The sequence below is a fragment of the Artemia sp. Qi Xiang Cuo genome, chromosome 12 (genome assembly GCF_049724085.1).
Source record: "Artemia sp. Qi Xiang Cuo chromosome 12, ASM4972408v1, whole genome shotgun sequence".
NCBI classification, from domain to species: domain Eukaryota; kingdom Metazoa; phylum Arthropoda; class Branchiopoda; order Anostraca; family Artemiidae; genus Artemia; species Artemia sp. Qi Xiang Cuo.
Window position 1 is genome coordinate 35,858,802 of NC_142805.1, and position 24,486 is coordinate 35,883,287.

The following is a 24,486-nucleotide window of genomic DNA, read 5'->3' on the forward strand; positions in this document are numbered from 1 at the left end:
TATAATCTGCTTAAGGGGTATTTATTATTTTATTTAAACTTATATATCTGGAAGCGTTATTCGCTATTACCTGTATAACAGTATAAGGCAGTATGAAGATGTCTACAGTTTTTGTTCAACACGTTGATTTCGCAAGAAAATCAACCACAAGACAGTTTTTCGAAAAATGGGCAGCAAGGCCATACTCAAACTTGATCTCACTGTACTTGTTAGTATTCTAAGTCTAATAGCCTCGGATACTATAAGGCTTTTCGACCACATACTAAGGGAAGAAGAAATAACCTAAGAAAGAACTTATTTAATATTTTCATGACTTTGAAATCAGACTAATTCACAGCAAATATTAGTGAACTAGTAATTGTTTTTTCGTTAGTGAGCTTGGTGCCACTCGATGCCACTCGATGCTCCTTTTACGATGCTCCTCGATGCCACTCGATGCTTTTACATGCCACTCGATGCTCCTTTTACGCTCTTTCCAAATATATTAATCGCTTCCTTCACAAATTTTGATTTTGACGCCTTAAAGGGACCATTAATGTGACACCTTGTCCCATATTAGAAAATTGTTAGCATCAATTCTAAAAACTACCTTAAAACAATCATAAATATTTTACTTATCTTATTCCTAAAAGCATATTACTTCACTTTATCCCCCCCCCCCTGATGGATAAACGGAAAGAACGCTAATTAATCAGCGCGAAGAAAAGAGTCGCGCTATTGTAAAAAATAGTGCGAATATTTATAGCGAGCTGCATATTTAGCAATCACGGGAGGTGGGCTTAAATAAAGCAATGCAAGTTTATTATTAGTTTAAGTTAGAAATTATGATGGTTTTAAAGTAGTTTTCAAAATTTTTGGTAGCCATTTTCTGCTGGCATATAATAAAGAACAAGGTGTCACTTACAGAGTCCAATATAAAGTTGCGAAGGGAGCGATTAGAATATTGGGGAAGAATATAAAAAGACGCACATATTGGTATATTCATATTCTGCCTAACAAAAGTAATGGAAACTACTACTAACTACTAACAACTCACTGCAACACCAAGCCGACTGAGGCCAACACAACTACGCAGACTCCTCCCCCAATCTCAATCTACTCAAAGCCTCCCTCTTTAGAACCCCCCAGAAGGTTCCCATTTCCCTTGAAACTTTCTTTATGACATCCTCCCACCCCAGCCACAGACGACCTGCTTTCCGTTTAGCCCTAGACGGTTGACCGAAAGAAAAATCTTCGGCAATCTGTCATCCTTCATCCGCAGAACGTGCCCTAGCCACCTCAGCCTTTATCTCATTATAGCCCTAGAAAGCGGAATTGAGCCACAATTTTCTTACAGCCTACTGTTTGAAATACAGTCAGTTGAATTTATTGTAAAAGAATCGTGAAAAATGGGTTCGGTCTACATTACAGGGCTTCAACTGTTCTATAAAATAACATGGGAAAGACGGTTATATACTTCACTTAAATACAGAAAATTTGTAGCCAGCATTCCCATCCCATGTAGTTTTGTTCTAAGAGCTAAACAAACCAATCGCACATGTCTAATTGAATAGTTTCAGCGAAAGCAAAATTAGCCAGAAGTTAATTCCAGGTACAATCTGAACCCTATTTGTGATATGCAATTCAATAGTTTGAGCACTAGCTTCAATTTGCTGGTGAAAGTGATGAATTTAAGCGCTGTAAATTTAAACACCCTTGAGCTGTTTTAGAGAGTCATTTAGAGGGTAAGACTGGACATAAAGCAAATGATTATGCTGAGAGGAAACGCACTTAAGAATAGGTTCCGAAATAAAAAAAAAAAAAAAAATAGCGTGAAAAAAAAACTTTGTAGTGAAAAAATTTCTAATATGAGTAGTGATGGGAAACAAGATTGACCAAACAGAAAATTGTTTTGTCGTCGGTGATCTGTCCTGGTTAAGCGGCTTTTAGTATTTCAACCACATTTTTTTAATTTATCCAACCTGGTTAAGTTGGCAGGTCTTTCAGCTCTAGGTTGCACAGAATACTCAAATGATTCCTTGTTTAATGGAATGCACCAGAGATGGATTTTTAGTCTAAAATTAAACTGCTCGTCTTTTTTCTTTTAATCAAAGCTTATTTAATTTGCCTTCTTTCATATCAAGATGCATACAAGATGCTTACCTAGCTGGGCTCGTCGCCAGAGAACTGCCTAGATAGATTGGTTGAAGAAAAACGAATTTTTTTTTTTTTTAATTGAGAACAAGGTGTATTGCCGAAACAAAAATAAGCCTCAAAGAAGACTCTTCAGAACAAAAACACACACAATAAAATTCTAATTAATATATACGCAACTATCTTATAAGAAGTTTCGTGATTTAAGAAAGAGTATTTTAAGATGACGCATTACTTCATAAAAAATCATGCTCGGCCTATACTTTTGGGACTAGTAAATTGTTCTAATTTGTCAACTGAGGTCATGAGACAACAAGTATCAAACATTAATAAAGTTTTGTTGCCCTCAGTGATATTCATCATTTTTACCTATTTAGTTTGTTTGAATTTATTTACGCTTGTTCATTTTTTCAGTTTGGCACATTGGTTTTAATAAACCTACACTCGAGGTTTGCCCTCCCAAAACCATGAGCAGAGTGGTTTCAAAGGAGTACTAAAAACATTACACTTATATCGTGTACATAAAAAAAAGAAAAAAAGGGGTAAGTGAAAATCGAATATAATTTCTCCGTTTACCAAGAGTCTGGATCTTCCATTTTCTTCAGGAAACGATCGAGTTGATCTCCTCTTTGCGGCTTGGCTATGGGCTTTCCTTCCAAGTCGTAGCCAACATGGGAATATTCGTCATACCACTTCAAAGGAATATTTCCCACAGTATTCCGGATATCCTAGCAATAAGATAAGCAACGATAAATGAGAGTTTCAAAAGACAGAGGTAAAACATTGAATTATTAATTGCATACGGATTCAAAATTTAGTATTTTTGGTTTGATTCTTCGGCAAAAAAACTGACTAGCGCCAATCTCCGAAGACAAAACCCTGCTGACTGCACCATAACGTTTACCCTATATTTATTCACTGATTTTCTATGGATTAATTAAAAAAAACTTTCTGAAAAATAAGTTTTTCAAAGAAAAGTAAAAGCCATTTTAAACTTAAGCCCAGCAGATACAAATACCTGTTAAAACTCAAACTTAAAATAACCAGAAATTACTATCAAAGAATAATGAAACTGAAAACGAACAGACATTAAATAAACAATCATAGCAAAAAACATACAACAAGTAATAATATAAATGAATAAATAGATCTTAAAGCGAGTAATGCTGAGATTGAATATAAAAATCAAGCTTAAAACGAAAAAAAAAATATTTTGCTATGGAAGTAGTAACCAATTTTATGACAAATATTTTCTTTTGTTACTTAATATTGAATATAAACATTAAAACTATAGTAAAATTTTGAACTGATGAGCTTTCAGCAATTAATATCATTATACATCAAATATTGAGTTTAATTTATTAGCTCTTTCTAAAGCTGTTCAAGACGAAAATAGTTTAACTACAAACAAGAGTTTGGATACTGCCCCCTTCCTTAACTGTAAATAAAAACCAGAAGCCTACAGCGTCATTAGCGCTTAACTGAAAACGAATTATATTACAAATATTTTCTTTTCTAGTTCTTACAGCATTGAAAATAAAAATAAATTTACGGTGAAATAAATTCTTGAACTGGTGGATCTTTCAACAATTAATATCATTATACATCAAATATTCAATTTGATGTTGTTTATACTTTCCAAGACCGTTCAAGACACATATAGTTTTCAGTGAAGCTCCAATGACGCAGTAGGTTTTCGACTTTTACAGTGAGAGAAGGAGGCGATACCCAAACTCTTGTTTGTAGTGATTTCTGTTCGTTTCAAGCTTGATTTGCATATTCAATCTAAGTTTCACTCGTTTTAAGATTTATTTATTCATTTACATTAATATCTATAGTATTTTTGTTTGCATTATTGTCTATTTAATTTCTGTGCGTTTAAGTTTCATTTATACTTTAACAGCAAAATATGTTGCTTCGTTTTAAGCTTGATTTTCATATTCAATCTGAGCATTACTCGCTTTAAGATCTATCTATTCATTTATATTATTACTTGTTGGATGTTTTTTGCTATGATTGTTTATTTAATTTCTTGTTCATATTGGGTTTAATTTATTCTTTAATAGTAATTTCTGGTCGTTTTGAGTTTGAATTTTAACAGGTAATTGGATCTGCTGAGCTTAAGCTTAAAATGACCTTTACTTATCTTTGAAAGACTTATTTTTCGGAAAGTTTTTTAATTATTTTTTGTCCGTTTTCGATTGCCAAATGTCTCAGGTTCTTAGGACTTCTTTTTTCCAAAATCAATTTTTTTTTTAAAATCAAATGTTCATCAAAGTATCAAAACTGGTATCAAAGTTACAATATCAAAGTGAAAAAATGGGTTTGGGTCAACCTCGGAGTTCTTATTAGCTGATATTTGAACTATTTTGTACAAAATGGCTATCTCAAAATTTTTATCGGATGGGTTTGGGGGAAAAGGGCGTGGGGAGGGGGCTAATTGCCCTTTGATCTCATTTGACTCTTTAAAAGTGAACTAGAACTTTCAATTTCCAGTCGAATGGGCCCTGTCTGAAACTTATGCAAGCTTATCATCTATAAAAAAGATGTATACCCCAATAATATAATTTACAACTCCTGTCCCGGGTCCCTGGGGGGTTGTGTTGACCACAGAGTTTTAATATCTGATTTTTGGAATACTTTTAAAAAAATGGTCTCCTAAAATTTCTATTGAATGGGGCTATCCATCCGATAAAACCAAAGGCGTGGAGGGCGGGAGGGGCTAGTTGTCCTCCGATTTTTTTTACTCAGAGAAAATGAACTAGAGCTTTTAATTTCCATTCAAATGAGCCCTCTCTGAAGTTTATAAGAGCATCCCCTTCATAAGAACCATATACGGCCCCAGGACATAGCTTACAATGCCTGCCCCCGGGCCCAGGGGGGGGGGGTGTGTCGATATCGGAGTTTTGTTATCTGACCTTTGAACTATTTATAAAAATCTCAAAATATGTATCGGATAGGTTTGGGGAAAAAGGGTATGTGGGGGAGGGGGGGCTAGTTGCTCTCCGATATCTTTTGACTATTAATAAGGTAGATAGAGCTTTCAGTTTCCGATCAAATGAGTTCTCTTTTAAGTTTATACGATCACCCCTTTCATAAGAATAATACATTCCTCTAGAAAATAGCTTACAACGCCTTCCCCCGGGCCCTGGGGGGTTGTATGGACACCGGAGTTTTTCTTATCCAACCTTTGAACTATTTTTAACAAAATATCTATCTCAAAATTTTTATCGGATGCATTTGAGGAAAAAGGGACGTGGGGGGGGGGCTAGTTGCCTTCCAATCTCTTTTAACTCTCAAAGTGAACTAGAACTTTTCATTTCCATTCAAATGAGCCCTCTCTGAAGTTTATACCAGCATCCCTTTCATAAGAACCATGTACGGCTCCAGGACATAGCTTGGAATGCCTGTTCCCTGGGCCCTGGGGGGTTTTGTCAACACCGGAGTTTTTATGTTATCTGACCTTTGAAGTATTTAAAAAAAAAGACTAGCTCAAAATAGTATCGGATGGATTTGGGGAAAAAAGGGTGTGTGGGGAAGGGGGGGGTAGTTGCCCTCGGATATCTTTTGAATCTTAAAAACTGAACTAGAACTTTTAGTTTCCAATCAAATGAGCCCTTTATTAAGTTTATACGAGCACCCCTTTCATAAGAACCATACATGCCTTTAGGGTATAACTTAGAACGACTTCCCCCGGGCCCTGGGGGGTTGTATTGACACCGGAGTTTTTTCTTATCCGACCTTTGAACTATTTCTAACCAAATATCTATCTCAAAATTTTTATCGGATGCATTTGAGGAAAAAGGGACGTGGGGGGGGGGGCTAGGTGCCGTCCAATCTCTTTTAACTCTCAAAGTGAACTAGAACTTTTAATTTCCATTCAAATCAGCCCTCTCTGAAGTTTATACGAGCATCCCTTTCATAAGAACCATATACGGCCCCAGGACATAGCTTACAATGCCTGCCCCCGGGCCCAGGGGGGTTATGTCGACACCGGAGTTTTGTTATCTGACCTTTGAACTATTTAAAAAAAAAGACTAGCTCAAAATAGTATCGGATGGGTTTGGGGAAAAAAGGGTGTGTGGGGAAGGGGGGGGTAGTTGCCCTCGGATATCTTTTGACTCTTAAAAATTGAACTAGAACTTTCAATTTCCAATCAAATGAGCCCTCTATTAAGTTTATACGATCACCCCTTTCATAAGAACCATATATGCTTTTAGGGCATAACTTAGAACGCCTTCTCCTGGGACATAGGAGGCTGTATTGACGCCGGAATTATATTTATCCAGTGTTTGAAATATTTCTAACAAATTAGCTATCTCAAAATTTTCATCAGATGGGTTTGAAAAAATAAGGCGTGGGGGGGGGGGGTAGTTGCCCTTGGATCTCTTTTGACTATTAAAAAGTGAGGTCGAGCTTTCAATTTCCAATCAAATGAGCCCTCTCTGAAGTTTATGCGAGCATCCCTTCGTAAGAACCATGTATGCCCCAGGGCATAACTTACAACGCCTGCCCCGGGCCCTGGGAGGTTGTGTCGACACCTGAGTTTTTGATATCTGACGTTTGAACAATTTTTAACTTAATGACTATCTCAAAATTTTTATCGGATGCATTTGAGGAAAATGTGCGTGGGGGGGGGCTAGTTGCCCTCCAATCTCTTTTGACTCTCAAAAACTGAACTAGAAATGTGAATTTCTAATCAAATGAGCCCTGCCTGAAGTTTTTACGAGGATCCCTTCCATAAGAACCATATATTCCCCTAGGGCATAACTTACAACACCTACCCTCGGGCCCTGGGGGGCTGTGTCCGCCGCGGAGTTTTCATTACATCGTCTTTGAACTGTTTTTTAAAAAATGGCCATCTCATAGTTCTTATCGGATGGGTTTGAGGAAAAAAGGCTTGGGGGGGAGGTAGTTGCCCTTCGACAACTTTTGACTCTGAGAAGGTGAATTAGAAATTTTAATTTTCAACTAAATGGGCCCTCTTTGAAGTTTATACGAGTGTTCCTCCCTAAGAACCCTATACGTCCCCAGGGCATAACTTATAACCCTTGCCCTGAAGACTGTGGGGGGAGTGTCCTGTTCAAATATATAACTTCCAGAACTTTCAACAACGTTGAACAAAATGGCTATCTCAAAATTTTGATTGGATATGTCTGGGGAAATGGTGGGCGTGGAAGGGGTGTTAGCTGCCTTCCAATCACTTTCGACTATTAAAAAGGGAACTAACCGTTTCAATTTCCAATCGAAAGATTCCTATTTGAAGTTTCTACGACAAAACTTTCTATAAAAACCTTATATGCCACCAGGACATAGCTTACAACCCATGCACTGAGGGCTGTGGGAGGAGTGTCCTCCTCAAACACATAATTTTTATCTGGAAATCAACTACGTAGAACAAAATGGCTATCTCAAAATTTTTAATTGGATGTGTTTGGGGAAATGGTGGGCATGGAAGGGGTGTTAGTTGCCTTCCAATCACTTTTGACCCTTAAAAAGGGCACTAGAACTCTTGATTTTCAATCGAATGAGCCCCCTTTGAGTTTTATACGACAACCCCTTCCATATGAAGTGCCTCTGGAAAAAAGTAAATAATAAAACATTGGAGCCGTATGGCCTTTACTATAGGCAACGCTATAGCGTTGCCTCTGATAAACTTGAACTAGACTTCGATTCGAAAATACTTGATTTTCATAAGGCTTGTTATCAAGACCTAACTCGGCGTTTCCAATGACTTGTGGCCTAATTTACCGAAGTCACTGATGTTAGCAATACAAATATAAATGAGCAAAATTACTGAAAGCTTAGGAATATTATAAAAATCAAGAAAAGGATAAATGATTTTAATTTACAGGAATTTAGAGAAGTCCATTTGCACCTTGGCTCCTTTTAAACTTCAAAAATCTAGACACACGCCATTATGTGCAAAAACTGGATATTATGTTTTTGTTATCCTATTCAGTCTGCTTGTTGTGAAGGCTAGAACAGAACTTACCAGTAGAAAAGATGAGTCATTATCATACCACACACAAGAATTAGTTTACGTTCATTGTCACACCACACGGAACCCTTTACTTACCGTTTACGATTACAAATTTGACTGATTACTGGATCTTTAGAATAGATTTTCGAAAAATGTACCTTGACCCTAAATATTAAACTTATCTTCGATAAAACTTGGGCTGTTAAAAGGAATCGAACGACCACTAGATGAAGAAGAACAATATCTAGATGAATGAATCATTATAAAAAAGTTTACGTTACAAGACAGCTGTTTTCTCCATTGGCAAATTAATGTGGCATTTTTCTCGTAAATCACCTATGTTTAGAAAGACAGATTGAAGTTCGATGAAAAACCACTCTTGGCCAAACTTTAATCTAAATTAAAGAAAAAAAAAACAAGTTTTTTAACTGAAAGTAAGGAGCGACGTTAAAACTTAAAATGAACAGAAATTATTCTGTATAACGCCTCGCTCTTTACGCTAATGCTTTTTATTGTTAAAAAAAAACAGAGATGTGAGAAAGTCAAACTTTAGAGCAAAGAGCGAGGCGTTGAGGAGGGGACAGCCCCTTTCATATACGTAATAATTTCTGTTCGTTTTACGTTTAAACGTCGCTCCTTACTTTCAGTTAAAAAAACCTTTTTTATTTAATTTTTGAACGTTTTTGAATGAATGCAGGTTTTGATTTTAGCTCACCATACATGAATAATTAAAAAAAAAATTGCATATTAATTTTACTTTTATTTGATTATATGGCTTTCTCGAAAGTTGTTTAATTTTATTTATGAACGTTTTTATTAGTAATAAATATGCGTAACTTACAAATTAACGTTCGTAACGATCTTCTATGTTCGTATATTTTTATTATGTATACTAGGGAGGTTCGCCCCCCTAGTTAATACATAACTCTTTACGCTAAAGTCCGAATTTTTGTCCCAATTCTTTAATAATAACCCCTTAATCACAAAGGCCATTAATACGAATAAATAGCTTTTATGAAAGTACTAAAAAATCTTTGGCTTAAAGAGCGAGGTATTGACTAGGGGGCGAACCCAATCATATACGTAATATTTTCTGTTCCTTTTAAGTTTTGATGTTGCTCCTTACTTTAAGTTGAAAGACTTGTTTTTTTTAATTTAATTTCTGATCTTTTTTTTAATAATGATGGGAAATCCGGCGCCCCCTTCATAGCAATGTCCCTTCCCCCATGGAAAGATCCTCCTACGTAACCCTCAACCCCCCCCCCAACTACCAGAAAAAGTCCCCCCTGAAAACTTCTGTATACTTTCCAATAACCAATAATATATGTTAACATTGGGTAAAGTTCATAACTTTCAACCCTCCCCCCGGGGACTTTGGGGAATTAAGTCATTCTAAAAGACATAGCTATCATATTTTCGACCATGCTCAACAAAATGGCTATCTCAAAATTTTGATCGGGTGACTTTGGGGAAAAAATGAGCGTGGGAGGGGGCCTAGTTACCCTCCATTTTTTTGGTCACTTAAAAAGGGCACTAGAACTTTTAATTTCCGTTCCAACAAGCCTCTAATGAGCCTGAGCCACGATATTCTAGAACCACTGGGTCGACACGATCACCTCAATACGATCATCCCTGAGAAAAAAACAAAAAAAACAAACAAAAAAAAACAAATAAATACGCATCCGTGATCTTTCTTCTGGCAAAAAATACAAAATTCCCCATTTTTGCAGATAGGAGCTTGAAATCTCAACAGTAGGGTTCTCTGATACTCTAAATCTGATAGTGATTTTCATTAAGGTTCTATAACTTTTAGGGGGGTCTTTCCCCTTTTTTCAAAAATCAGCCAAATTTTCTCGCGTAACTTTTGATGGGTATAACTAAACTTATTGAATCTTATATATTTGGTATCAGTATTATAAGCTGATTCGTTTGCTGTATCTATTGGTCTCAAAATCCCGTTTTTAGAGTTTCGGTTACTATTGAGCCGAGTCGCTCCTTACTTACGGTTCGTTACCACGAATTGTTTGATTAATAGGATAGTATTTGATTAATAGATTAATAGGATACAATCTTTTTGTATGGTAAGCGAAATTCATGTATCCATGTTGCAAATTGAGACACCACTTACTATAGTAGCGAGAATAAGCACACAGGGCTCGGAATGATTCTTGCTAATTAGAAAAGGGACTTGACGACTTGTCAAGGGAATTTTAGGGGCGAAATAAGGGACCATAAGTGGGAAGGGATTTTGATTGCTATTCATGGTCAAAACAATCCCTTGCTCATGAATCAGAAACGGTGGCCAAATCACCCAAAGAACCATCATATTCCTGAGCCTTGGAAGGAACTCATTTTCCATGGAGACGGGTGAGTTTTCTTTGTTTTTTTCCATTTACTAAAACTTTTAGCTAAAACTAGAACTTTCATGTTTATTTAAAAAAAAAAAAAAAAAAAGGAAAGCAACTTCAAGATTAGAAACAAATATAAACAATCCAGAGGACTTCAGCTTGCAAGCTAACTTATTCGCTTGTGCTTTTTAGAGATTGGTGAACTTGCTTATCAGGTCCCACTTCCTCTTTCGTATGTCCTTACCGGCCCGTCTATTTCGTTTTTCCATCTTCTCGCGTTTTCACAGTACTCTCTAGTAGGGAATTGGCCAAGGCGATGTCCACAAAATCCTTTAAAGTCACTACTCTCTGTAAGCGATCAGCGCTCTTTCAAGAGGGCATCAACAATTGTTCGTTTTTGTTTTTCAGAGGCTTTTCTTGCAAAGATTCACCAAGTCTATCTAGCTCTTTTTTTGCTAGAGACGTCAACTAGGTTTAGTCTTATTATTTTGGCCAAGCCAACCTAATCAAAGTCAACACCTCTTTGGAAATAGGAAACCTTTTGGGTTTGCCTCCATATGTGTTCAATTCGTCAATCACACATTGCTTAGCGTTCAGGACTCTTTCTGACATGAAGGCTCTATCCTCAGAAGAAGTCTTCCCGAGAGCGAAAAGCCCCTCTTAACGTAAGCACTGCAATATGATAATGTCAGCTCAGCTTTTACAAGCTTCAATAAAAGCGTATATTTTTGCCCACCAAAAGCATCCGTCATAGAGAAGTTTTGATGCCAGTAATGGTTGGCGTGATGGCGTTGGTTCTACTGAGTTTTCGGCTTGCAGCAATATCCACTCACTTCTAACATCGTCAACACTTACTCCTACTGGGAGCCATCTCTCCAGCAAGCACAACTATATCTGATAGACATCTAGCTCTTTTCCTTTCCTTGGGATCCAGGCACCTAAGCGCTTCGAGAAGGCTATTAGAAGAGATGAGGCACTTCTTGATCAAGTGTTTGGCAGCTGCACTGAAATGCCTTCACGCTCTTTGACGGAACTCTTGTCTTTCTGCTAAGGTGAGTTTCTAGCATCTAACACAAGCTCAACCTGCTCACCTACAGAAATTTCATAGGCAGAAATGAGAATGTCAGGTTCAGAAGTCTTGCCAAGACAATGAGAAGTAAGTTTCTCAGATCAGCATGAAGAGCGTGCACCAGGGGTTCGTTCTTCTGAAACGCTGCTGGGAATTTCATAGAAAGCTCAGATAAGGAAAAGACGATGAATACACGAATTCCAAGTTCTCCAAGCATATATTTCCTTTTTATGTAGCCTACAATCTTGAGGCACTTTGCTGACGACGTGACATTCTCCAAATGTTTCTATGATGGCACGTAATGTAAAAAATACTTCAAGAGTGCCGACCACTGATCAATCACTCGGCAAATAGCAGGACCCGACTTCAGCCACCTTGTTGAGACGTGTTGAATGAAACTATTGTATTGGACGCCTCTCTTTTTCAGGCATTCTCGAAAATCCTCGCATCTTGCAGGCAAGTCAAGGAAAAAATGCCCTAAGATGACAAAAAAGTCGAATGACTCCTCTCCAAATTCCTTGAGCCCTTTCATGAATCCGTTGTGCACAACATGGATGTTACACGTTCCAATGTTCACAAGCTCTTTTGAGGACTTTTTCTTCTTCAATGCATTCATTTGCAACCATCAAACAGCTCATGGTAACGAATTGTAAGTAAGGAGCGACCCGGCTCAATAGTAACCGAAACTCTAAAAAAGGGAATTTTGATACGAGTAGATACATCAAAACAATTGGATTTTTATGCTGATTTCAAATATAAGTTTCACCAAATTTAGTCTTACCCGTCAAAAGTTACGAGCCTGAAAAAAATTTACTTATTTTCGAAAAAAGGGAGAAAACCGCATAAAGGTGGTAGAATCTTAATGAAAATTACACCATCAGATTAAGTGTACCAGAAAACCCTACTGTAGAGGTTTCAAGTTCCTATCTGCGAAAATGTGGAATTTTGTATTTTTTGCCAGAAGAAACATCAAGGATGCGTGTTTATTTTTTTTTTTTTTTCAGGGGTTATCGTATCGATCCAGTGGTCCTAGAATATCGTGAAAAGACTCATTAGAACGGAAATTAAAAGTTCTAGTGCCCTTTTTAAGTGACAAAAAAATTGGAGAGCAACCAGGCCCCCTCCCACGCTCATTTTTTTCCCGAAGTCACCTGATGAGGGCTGCAAGTTATGAACTTTGCCCATTGTTTACATATAGTATTGGTTATTGGAAAGCATAGACGTTTTCAGGAGGGATTTTTTTCTGGAGGGGGGGGCAGAGGAGGGGGTAACGTGGGAGGGTCTTTTCATGGGGAAGGGGTATTTCTATGAAGGGGGGCTCGGATTTCCCAGCATTTTAAAAAAAAAATATCAGAAATTAAATAAAAAAAACAAGTTTTTGTTCAACTGAAAGCAAGGAGCAACATCAAACACTCTGCGTCAATTTTTTTCCTTTTTTTCTTCTTTCTTTTGTTATATTATTCAGGAAATATTATTTAATGAAATATTACTCAAGTGTCGCTGAGGTTTAAATGAATGAAAAGATTAAAAAGTCCGAGAAATATTGTAAATGTTTTGAACAAAAAGGAGAAATACTACCTAAAAACAGATAGCGTAACACTCTAAAATAAAAACTAACAAAATAATCCCATCAATATATATGAAAAACATATCAAATAACCAACCAAGCCTTGAATTTTTTTTGGAACGAGCAAAAACAGTAAATCTTCACCTCAAATTCTACCCTTTTTTAGTTCAAATTCAACTGTGAGTGATTTCCTTTGATAATCTATAGTTTCTTAAACATTGCACAACTTGTAGAGTTCTTCAATTCAAGTTCAACATCGAGTTTTGGCTTGGTAAAAAAAGAGTCTATTTTTAACTTCTTCTAAATATTTTTTGCTTAAACTTGCCAATAACTCTCGCCTGAATCCACCTAAGGTCAAATTAAGTTCATTCTTACCTCTTCATCTGATGAATCGTATTCATATTCATCACCAATACCACTGCTAGATGCCTCGCTTTTCCCACCTTCAAGTGACTGACTGGAGACATAAATATTTGCCTTGGGGTTTTCATCACCAGAAACACTTCCGTCTGAACCTTCTCTTTCTTCATATTCTGAATCGAGATAGTCTTCCTCTGTTTCTTCTTCAACAGAGTCACCTTCGTCTGAACCAGCGTCTTCATCAACCGAAGACTCATCTTCTTCGCCAGAATCTGTTTCATCTCCGGAATTGTCAGGTATTTCAGTTTTTAAATAGTCGTCCTGGTTTAAAAAAAAAATTAAAAGAAAACTAAAAAACAATTTTTGAGGAAAATTAACTAAGAAATGAAAAAACAAACAATAATATGCCGACACTGTAATTCAGAAATGCCGGAGCTGTGAAGTATTGCAATATTCAAGAAATGTTTAAAGCATCGTTTAGTTTTACTGTCGCGACCCCCCCCCGAAAAAAAAACAATCACATGGTTCACAGCCTATCTTACAATAAACAATAATTTGATCCTTACAATAAGTCTTATCAAATGATCGTAATTTTGTCATTAGTTATTGGTTAATAAATGTTTTTTGAATTTTACCTAAGCTTATTTTTGGTTTTGCATGCGCATTCTACTTGTACTCAAATATATAATTCAAAAAATAAAGCTGTTCATTAACAGGACTTTAGCTACTTCTGAATCTCGAAGACCCCTTGTCTGTCTTTTGAAAATGCTTTTTTTTGTGGCTAAATCAGACGCAACACTCTAGTTTTGCCTATAGTAAAGACCCGTACGCCATTCATGTGGTAATGTTTTTTTTTCTGGCTACTTTATATGGAGGCGGTGGTTGCGGGACTTTGGGAGGGGGCTCCTTCGACTGGAAATTAAAATTAATAGTGTCCTTTTCAAGGGCCGAAAGTGATTGAAGTGCAATTAACCATATCCCGTGCCCTTTTTTAATCCTTCCGTGCCTTTTTTGAATCCTTATCCTGCATAAAGAATCGTGATATAAAATCAGAACTTGAAACAGCCATCTTGTTCAGAAGATTCAAAAGCATATTAGCCATTGAAGATGGCATATCCCCATAGCCCCCCCTCCCGCCCAAGGCAAGGGCCATAATTATACAAATTGCCAATTGTTTACAGATAGGTTTTAATGGCCACAGAGGGAGGCATGTTTGATTTTGGGTTTCTGATTGACTTGAAACTTTAATTCCTGGTGTCCCGCTCGTGATATTAAAATTATGTTATTCAAAATTTAATATGTATTCACTTGAAGGAAACTTAAAAGGGCTATTAACCTGGTATTTTTTTGCGGGTCGTTCTCTAAGCATATTTTATACTAATGAAAAATATTATGCGAATACAACACCTTTTAAACAGCGTATCACGTCATTGCCCTACTATCATACATCTTTTTTGCTCTTTAAATACATAGGAATAAGGCGTCGTTCACATGAAAAATATTTTTTTTTTCGAAATTAAGGACCTAAGGTATAGTCAGCCGAAGGGTGCAGGACCTGCCCATGACCCACCAAAATATTGCCGTGCCCCATCGGTTGGGTGATGCGCCCCATGTCGGGAATCACCGCTTTAGACAAAATAATTTTCAGTTCCTATGTTCCAATAGGCAAGTGCTCCTATAGGCAACACTATAAAACATTTGCAAAAAGAGTTAGGATTTAGCAGGTAGGCAGTTCCCCTCAAATACGATTACACTCTTTAGTTTTCAGTTTCAATGTGGCTCTTTAATTTCATTTGAAAAAAACTTAATCTTTAAGTAAAAATGAAAAACTATACATAAAGAAGAAAAGAGAAAAAATACTAAGAAACTCAGGTCTGAAAACTGCTAAAGCTGTTTTACAAGCAGTTTTACAAAATTTCTGAATAGCTCCTTATAGTAAAAACACACTACACAATTCAAATCAAATAGAAGCAATAACAATTCAAGGATCCAAAAAAATGAATAAACTGTTCTGGTATTAAATCCTACCGCTTAAAACTTCTTTTTCATATAAATTAAATTGATAAACGTTTCCAAAAAACAAACAAAAAGAAGTAAAGAGCAATATTAAAAACTAAAGTGAGCAGAAGTAGAGTCACATGCTAAGTCAAACTTAAAACCAGCAAATTAACATAAACAATCATGTACAACTTAAAAATAGCACACAATTACTATAAATTGAAAGCTGAAACCTCAAACGAAAAAACAAGTTGAACTTTAATGAACAGAAATTACCACAAGTAAGTTGCGCTACCACCCCTTAAGTCCTCTAAAAGCTACAATGTCATTTGCGTCAGTGTGTCAAAGTTCGAATTTAATTCAAGGGATGCGGCTAGATCGAGAAAATCCAAATATCAGCTGAAAAAACTCACTGGGAACACCGTAAAAATCTTGAAATTTGAGGGAAAGACGGGTCCGAAAGTCCACTCCCAACGCACTAACTTGGTTTGCCTTGCGCAGTTTTTCAAGAAAAAGATATACGTTGTTTCTACAAAAACAAAAAACAAAAACACCACAAGCTGAATTTTAAGTTTTTTTCTTTTCTTTTTAGAAATATTTGTACTCAATATGAAATATTTATTACAAACGGTCTACTTTCTATTGCTGACCTTTGTTGAGGTATATTTGTGACATATCCTCTATTGTTTGATTTATTGTTTATATTGATGATTGACAGAAAAAGTGATACATTGCTTTTCTCCTTCTGAAAATTTGGCACTTTTAGGCAAGCTATCTTTACAGAAGCTACACCTTTTAATATGGAGACTTGTTCAGAAAAACAACCAACAATTTCCAGTAGTTTTCATTTAATTTGTTTTCTTTTCAACTCCACCCCTCTCCCTTTTTTCAAATTCTCATTTATGTGCCTTAGCCTGTACGAAGATTTGTAATGATTTTTAAAAGCGATCTAAGATAAATAATAAGATATATTTCAACCAAAAACAACAAAATAATTCAATAAATACGATCACAAATCCTTACAAAGGCTCCATGGTCTGTACAGGAGGGAACAATGAAACAAAACTTTGAAACACTAAATTATTAGAACATTAAACTATTAAACATTTAAACAAACATTATTATAAACATGCATTTATAAGAGAGAAGAAAAAAAAATAGAGGGGGGAGGAGAGATATTCATTTAAATCTCTCCAGCCCTCTCCTTCGGAATGCGAGGTGCCATCCCAAATGGGGCTGGAGTAAAAATAATCACAAAGGGGTATAATTTAATTTGAAGAGGTTGCAAATTGGCTATCTTATCATTTGCCGAACGTACAGCAAAAGTTAATACGAAGGAGATGAAGTAAAAGAGGTAAAATAAATTAAGCTGATTAAAATTTTGTTTACTACTAGTATTACTGCTAACAACTCACTGCAGCACCATGCCACCTGAGGCCACACAGCTAAGCACACTCCTTCTCCATCACAACATATTGAAAGCCTCCCTTTTTACACCATCCAAAGGAGTTCCGATTTCCCTTAAACCTTTCCTTGCGACCTTCTCATAAGAAAATATGATTTCTTCTAAACTTGCACGAGGTCTTGGAGTGATGCGGCGTTTGAAACACGTGTTACCCTTAAGTGTTTTAAGAAATATATATCATACTCTTTTTCATCCTTTTATTGTTTATGGTTGCTGTATTTATGCATCTAATTTTACTTCAAATATTAAAAGACTGCAGATTCTTCAGAATAAGGCACTTCGAGTACTGGGTGAGTTTGTTCAGTATGAGCATACGCGTGAATGTTTTATCAGTTTTAGAATTTTAAATGTTCATCAGATCAGGGACCATCAGGCGGGAGTGTTTACTTACCAAGTGCTTATCTCCACGACCCAAGATTACCAAGATTACCAAGATTATCTCCAGAATATTTTAGAGATTTTTTTAAGTTTAATTCTGATTATCATCATCATAGGATGATGTCCAATAAGAGAATCATGCATACTCTTGCCATTTACCCGTGCCCCAGCCATTTAAACATTTGCCTCTCAATTACTTGAACTATCTGTCTTGGCTTTTCTCTGTCTACAATTACCCAGCGTCTTGATGCAACCTATGCAACCTATTGCATAGGTTGCAATCAGTTTGAAATTACATTAAAAAAGTTTTTGTTGGGTGGGAATTAAATATTTTTGATTGTTGTTTGTTTGTTTTTTGTTTTTGTTTTTTATTCGGGAGAATTAAATTGTATTGAGTGGTATGAAAAGAGTTGGAAGAGTGAATGAGTTTGGTTTATGATGAAAGATTGTGTGACGCTGCTCAAGCCAAAATAGTGGCTCAATAAAACGTCATACGTTCTTACCATTTCTACGTTTGTTGATAATGTTATTCGAAAAATGTGGTAAGTGCCAGTTAAGTATGATGTAATTATAAGTTGAAAATAAAAATCATCTCCTCTCATCTCATCTCATCATCTCCCACCTCCTTCTGGGATGACCTCATTGTTGCTTGGCCCTAGATGGTTGGCTGACAAGGACCATCTTTGGCAATCTGTCATCCGTAGCCCTAAAAGGCCGGATTGAACCCTTTTTTTCGTTGAGTTTACTGTTTGAAATACGGTCAGTCGGACGGATACATTTAAAACAGTTTATATAGGTTTTTATAGTTATCTATATGATTTCGCTGGGTGATATTGGATAGTTTTGATTGATTTTCTTTTTTAAGATGATAACCAGTTTCACTTAGTCGTTGATTTCTTTCAGAAAAATGCAAACCCAACTGAAACGAGAAAAGGCAAAAACGCTGCAGAAGTATAAAGATCGACTACGTTCGAATACTAATCGTACAACTGACAAAAGAGAACGTGAACTAATCGCCTTTTCTGCTCACATGCAGCACGTCACTTCTGTTTTGAAGTCTGTTTGTCCTCAGTTTTGAAGAATTGACTGACTTTACTGTCTGATGCCTTGAGATATGTCTTTTGCTATTCAAACCAAGAAAAAGCCATAGGTGTTTATATATATAAATACACAATTCCTCGTTAAAAAGTTACAGTAAAGAACAATCTATCCCATAGTAACTGAACTATTAAAATAAAATACAATTTTGGACAAAAACAAAATTACCACATACATGATAATGCAACACGTTTAATAACACTAAGAATACAACATCTTTTGAAAAGTTGCTTCTCTGGGATATGATACCATATTTGACTGACTTCGCTGCCTGATTCCCTGTGGTTCGGTTTTTATTATTCCAACTAAGAAAAAGTGATAAGCTTTTTCCTGTGTTTTAACAAAAAGCCATGCTAAAATGCCAAAGATATAATTTTCCAAAGATTATATAATTACAAAAGGCACTAGATGAAGCGATTTCCTTTAAAACGAGCCCTTTAACAACTCTCTATGATGTTCCAGTGCACTGCTAGCTGCGGAAAAAAAAACAAAGAGGACATCGATGTTGATTGTCATGCAAAAAAATAAATAAACAAATAAGAAATGATTTCCCTTGTTGTTTAACAAGGGCTGTGTTGTGCCGTGATTTGTGCTTTACTAGGTTACAGCTGCCGCTGCAACCATGGATTACAAAAGGCACTATATGTAGTAATTTCCTTTAAAATGAGCCCTCTATGATGTTCCAGTACCTCGCTACCTGCACAGAAAAACAAAAGAGGACATTGATGTTGATTCTCATGCAAAAAAAAAAGATTTTTTTTTGTTGTTCAAGCCAAGGGAATCTAATTTTCCTGCATAGGGTTTTTGTCCAAGGCAATTCCAACGGTCTATCTTTGGTTTCGATCCGACGCCATTTTTAGGGTTTTCAGGCTCTTTTTTCTTTGTTACAATGGGCTGTGATTCGTGCTTTACTAGGTTACAGCTGCGGCTGCAATCATGGATTACAAAAGACACTAGATTTAGTAATTTCCTTTAAAATGAGCCCTTTAACAGCTCTCTATGATGCTCCAGTGCCCGCTAGCTGCAGAGAAAAACTTTTCAGGCCCTTTTTTTTCTTTGTTACTATGGGCTGTGATTCGTACTTTACTAGGTTGCAGCTGCCGCTACGACCATGGATTAAAAAAGGCACTAGATGTAGTAATTTCCTTTAAAATGGGCCCTTTAATACCTCTCTATGATGTTCAAGTGCCCCGCTAGCTGCGGAGAAAGACAAAAGAGGACATTGATGTTGATTCTCATGCAAAAAAAAGATTTTCCTTGTTGTTCAAGCCAAGGGAATCTAAATTATCTGCATAGGGTTTTTGTCCAACGCGATTGCAACGGTCTACTTTTGGTTTTTATCCGACGCCATTTTAAGGGTTTTTCAGGCTCTTTTTTTTCTTTGTTACTATGGGCTGTGATTCGAAATTTACTAGGTTGCAGCTACTGCTGCAACCACGGATTACAAAAGGCACTAGATGTAGTAATTTCCTTTAAAATGAGCCTTTAACAGCTCTTTATGATGTTCCAGTGCCCCGCTAGCTGCGGAGAAAGACAAAAGAGGACATTGATGTTGATTCTCATGCAAAAAAAAAAAAAGATTTTCCTTGTTGTTCAAGCCAAGAGAATCAAAGTTGCCTGCATAGGGTTTCTGTCCAAGGCGATTCCAAAGGTCTACTTTTGGTTTTAATCCGACGCCGTTTTTGGGGTTTTCAGGCTCTTTTTGTTACTATGGATTGTGATAGGAATCTTACTAGGTTGCAGCTACTGCTGCAACCATGATTGAGTGCTAAATCCAAAGATACACATTAAGAAATAAGAAATTCAGTCACTTTCCGAGATTATTTTCCATGGCAAGTGCATAAGACGTGTCTGATTTTTCTTTTTCTTACCTAGAATTTTTTTTTATTTCTTTCGTTTTGTTCCGATTTAGAAATATCAAGGAGTTACACAACTGTTTCTTTTAATAGAAAATCCATTTTCCTCTTAGAAATGATTTGAAGTTACTAGTAAAGAAAGTCGCTTCTCAAGTAGATCATTCATCATATTGTATACAAAAACGCATTTTTTTTTGTCAAAAAATTAATTTTATTTTTAATATCATGTTTTTTTTATTACAAAAGTGAGCAGATGTAGCAATTTCCTTTAACACGAGGGCTTAAACAGCTCTCTATGATGTTCCAGTGCCCCGCTAGCTGCGGAGAAGGAGAAAACGGAAAAAAGGATGCTTCCCATTCAAAAAGTGATTTTCCTTGTTGTTCAAGCCAAGAGACTGTAGTTTTCCTGGATAAGGTTTTCCGCAAAAGTGATTCCGACGGTATACTTTTTGTTTCGAACCAACATTATTGGGGTGGGGGGAGGGTTAAGGCTATTTGTTTTACTATGGCCGTGTACCTCTTTTACTAGTTTGGAGCTACCACTGCAACCATGATGTACCAGTGTTCAGTTCTGTATGTAAATGTACCAATGAATGTGCACTTTGTGTTTGCATCCGACACCGTTTTTAGGGAATTTCAGACTTTTTTTTTTTACTACGGGCCGTGTTCGTCTTTTACTAGATTTCAGCTATCGCTGCAAGTACAATTTAGTCAATATACGTCATTGTGTGTTTAACACAATTAGAGGAACATGCATTTTTTGGGGGAGAGAACGATTTTAGGGGGCCCAGAAATGAGCTAAACAATTTATTTGTGATCAGTTTGAAACTTACACTCATAATTGCTTCGGCCAACTTTTTTGGTTCACAAAAAAGATGCTTTGGGAACCAGGCCCCGGAAAAATAGAAAAAAAAAACTGTTCCCCCAGAACAGGGCCCAACAGAGGGCCAAAAACTTTTTGCCGAACAGCTTGAAACTTACAGCCGTACTTTTATGGGCCAAAAGGACCTTAATTTATAAAAAAAAATATATATATAATAATAAAAAAATTAAAATATTGGTTTGGGTGAAAATGGGCTCGAAAAAGGGTCAAAATTGGACCCCCTGCACAAGAAAGAATCGAAAACGAAATTTGCTTTGCCAAAAACAGGGTCCAGAAAGAGCCTAAAAAAATTTCCAATCGAGCAGGGGCTCCTTAAATCATGATACCCAAAAATCATTTCTCCTCACTGGCTTGAAACTTTCAAGGATCTTCCCCTAGGCTAAGTGAGGGTATTAGGGGGTCCATGAATAAAACATAAACCTTGTTGTACCTTATCAGCTTTTAATTTGGCATCTTCTGGTTACGAAAGCATGGAGGATATTAATGGTATAGAATACAGAAAGATGAATAAAAGTAAAACAAGATTTGTAAACAATCAAAAATAACGCAAAAACTATCCAAGTGTAAAGCAAGATTCAAATTATGAAAAGGGAGATATCAATCTTATTTGGGGTAGGGGGCTAAGGGTCATGGCAGCCTGTACACCCATTCACACATAATGCCGCAGTTGAAAATGGTAGCACTGGTCTAGAAAGACTAAATTGTTACCAAATACATTATAATGTGCCAAGTAAATTTCCTTTGCTTCAAATAGTTAGCTTTTACTAAATGAGTTATAGAAAAGGACTCTTTTATATTATAGCAAGTAATAGTGATAAAAGGATTTATCGCTTACAATAGAAGAAGCTAAGTTTGCACTAAGAGACCAATATCTTGGTTCTTGATCAATGCTTACCTCATCTTCAACAATACCTTCATGGATATTCATCCTCTTCATTTCTAATAGATAAAATAAACGTGTATGGCTCTTATAAGGTTGTTAGGTCAGCAGAAGATACTAGAAAAGTAAGACTTTAATAGAAAAATAAAATATATTTTGGATACATAAATTTCATTTAGGTTCCCTTGGTTCAGTCTACACGTTTTGAAAGTTTAAGCCAATCAGAGAAAACAAAACTTTTTGGTCTATTTATAGGGGTCATAAATCAGTTTAACCTAATTTTCTTCAAAATAATTTGTCTCAACAAGGTTCATCTTGGCTAATTTATGTGTTCTGTAAACATGAGGCCAATAGGAGACAAAAAAAATTGGGGCTCATTTTGTTGGACCACAAATCAATCCAGCTAAAATTAGTCATAATTTCTTTATACACTGGGTTTCACTTTGCCCAGGAGTTTATGGATGTAATTTTGTGTTATACAAAAATTTTAGATGTTACAGATCTTATTGTCTCAGTCTGAGCTCATGAAAACTATTTCAAGTCTAGTGCTTCCTTTTGGTCACGCAGATCAAATAGACGAAGTTCCATCTGATAGAAAAGAAGCAGTTTTTGTCCCTTTTCTTCAACACAAATGATAGATATCCCAATCCCTGAAAGTCTCATGCTGACTGAAAAAAATATACAAGTTTTGGTTTATATTTGGGGGGCACATCTCCAAATCAAACCTTTATTCAAATATAAGGATCCCCTTCCCTAGAGGGAAACAGATTTAATTCCTCAACTGTTTGGAAAAGAGTTCTTGGTCCTCTTCAGGCTCAATTTTTGAGCTAAGATAATTTTTCCTTTCTTTTTTTGCGTACTGGTGTCCCCTTTGGACCTAATAATCATACATACAATTTCCTAGCTGGTCAGAAAAAGACAATTTTGTGCCATTTTCGGGAAGCTCTTAACCTAATTTTGTTCTGTGCATTAGGGCCCCTTGGCCTAGAGACTTATGGGTGCAGATTCTAAGCTATTCAGAAAAAAACTTAGGGGGCAAACTAATATTTATTTTCCAATTTCTTTTTCTTTGTGCATTTTCTGGTGTCTTGGCCAATCAGGCAAGAAAATTTTCTTTTCCTATGTTCCCAACCTAAAATTTATTTTGTGTATTTAGGTCCCTGTGATCCAAAGACAAATAGAAGTAAATTTCAAATTGGTCAGAGACAGAAAGTATTTTAACCCATTTTGGGTCTCTTAGCTCCCTTCTAACGAATATTTGAGGTTTCCTTGGCCAAAAAAACATGTCCTGAAAGTTTTAAGCTTATCAAAAAGCCCAACAATTTTTCTACAATATAGATGATCAGTGAATGATGGTCAATTTACAAAATCTAGAGTGCCTGCCCCTGGGACTGCATGGGTTGTGTTATCTGTCAAAGCATATTTACTGGATCTCTCCCCTATTTTCAGCAAAATGGCTATCTGGAAATTGTGGCCAAATACCATGGGAGTTTAATTTTGGCCCAATGCCATGGGAGTTTACCCAGGGTAAACAAAGCCCACTAAATAACAGCTAGTCACACCCCCCCCCCTCCAAATCACTTTCAGTCCTTAAAAAGGATTAGAATAATGAAAATTTCTGGAATGAATTCAGACACCCAATTTGCCCTAGTAAGGTGTTTTTGAGCTCCTATCTCCACTACTTCCCTATTTCTTATGGCTTAGAAAACTGTATAAAGGACAGGTTCTAACATTAAAAAAATATATTTCCCCTTAATTCTGGTTTGAATTGTTTGAGTCGGTTTTTTTCTTTGATTCCAAGTTTCAAAACCCAAAACTAGTAATTTAAGTAGGATTTTATGCCAAATTAGGATATTTATTCATATTTATAACAAATTTATCAAAATTCTTCAAAACTTCATCTCTGCACCAACATTACTAATTCAATTATCTGTCCATTTTGTTGCAAAAAAGTAACCTGAAACTTGGCACAATTTAAGTAAGGTATTTTTACTTTTCTCTTTTTGGCAGCACTCTTCTGCATGGCCTCTTCTTAACTAAACACTGAAATGAAACAAAAAATGGTACCATCCAATTCACCACTGTTTCATAATATAATGGCTGCTATGATGACAGTTGCATCTTTTCACTCAGATATAACCTTAGGCTCAGGGATGTCAGCAGAGAGGAGGATATTTGGACATAGCCCCCCCCCCTGAAATTCTAAGTTTTCCTGAATTTATGGATACTTCTTATCCAAATTATCAAAAAAATAGTTTTCATATTATCCCCCCTGTAGCATCCCGCTGAGCTCGCTTGCTTATTAGTTTAAGTGTTGTTTTTGTTATGTGCTTATATTTAGTGCTGCTTTGCTTTGCTCTGCTTGTGTGCTTATATTGTTGTATTTACAGGTGCTTGGGTCATATTAAAGAGCTAAATCAACTCGAATTCTACATGGTTTCAGAAGCGGAATATTGAAGAGCAAACAT

General features: G+C 36.2%; 1 protein-coding gene across 1 annotated transcript in view; it reads right to left on the bottom strand.

Annotated features, from left to right (window-relative positions):
- Positions 1-24,486, bottom strand: part of LOC148946067 (ribosome biogenesis protein BOP1 homolog) — a 69,690-nt gene that overhangs the window by 30,818 nt on the left and 14,386 nt on the right. The window contains exons 2-4 of the mRNA XM_089098040.1: positions 22,034-22,135; positions 13,476-13,781; positions 2,710-2,861 (exon numbers count right to left, since the gene is read on the bottom strand). Of these exons, the coding sequence (XP_088954166.1) occupies positions 2,710-2,861; positions 13,476-13,781; positions 22,034-22,075 (500 nt within the window). The 5' untranslated portion in view covers positions 22,076-22,135. The remainder of the gene's footprint in view (positions 1-2,709; positions 2,862-13,475; positions 13,782-22,033; positions 22,136-24,486) is intronic.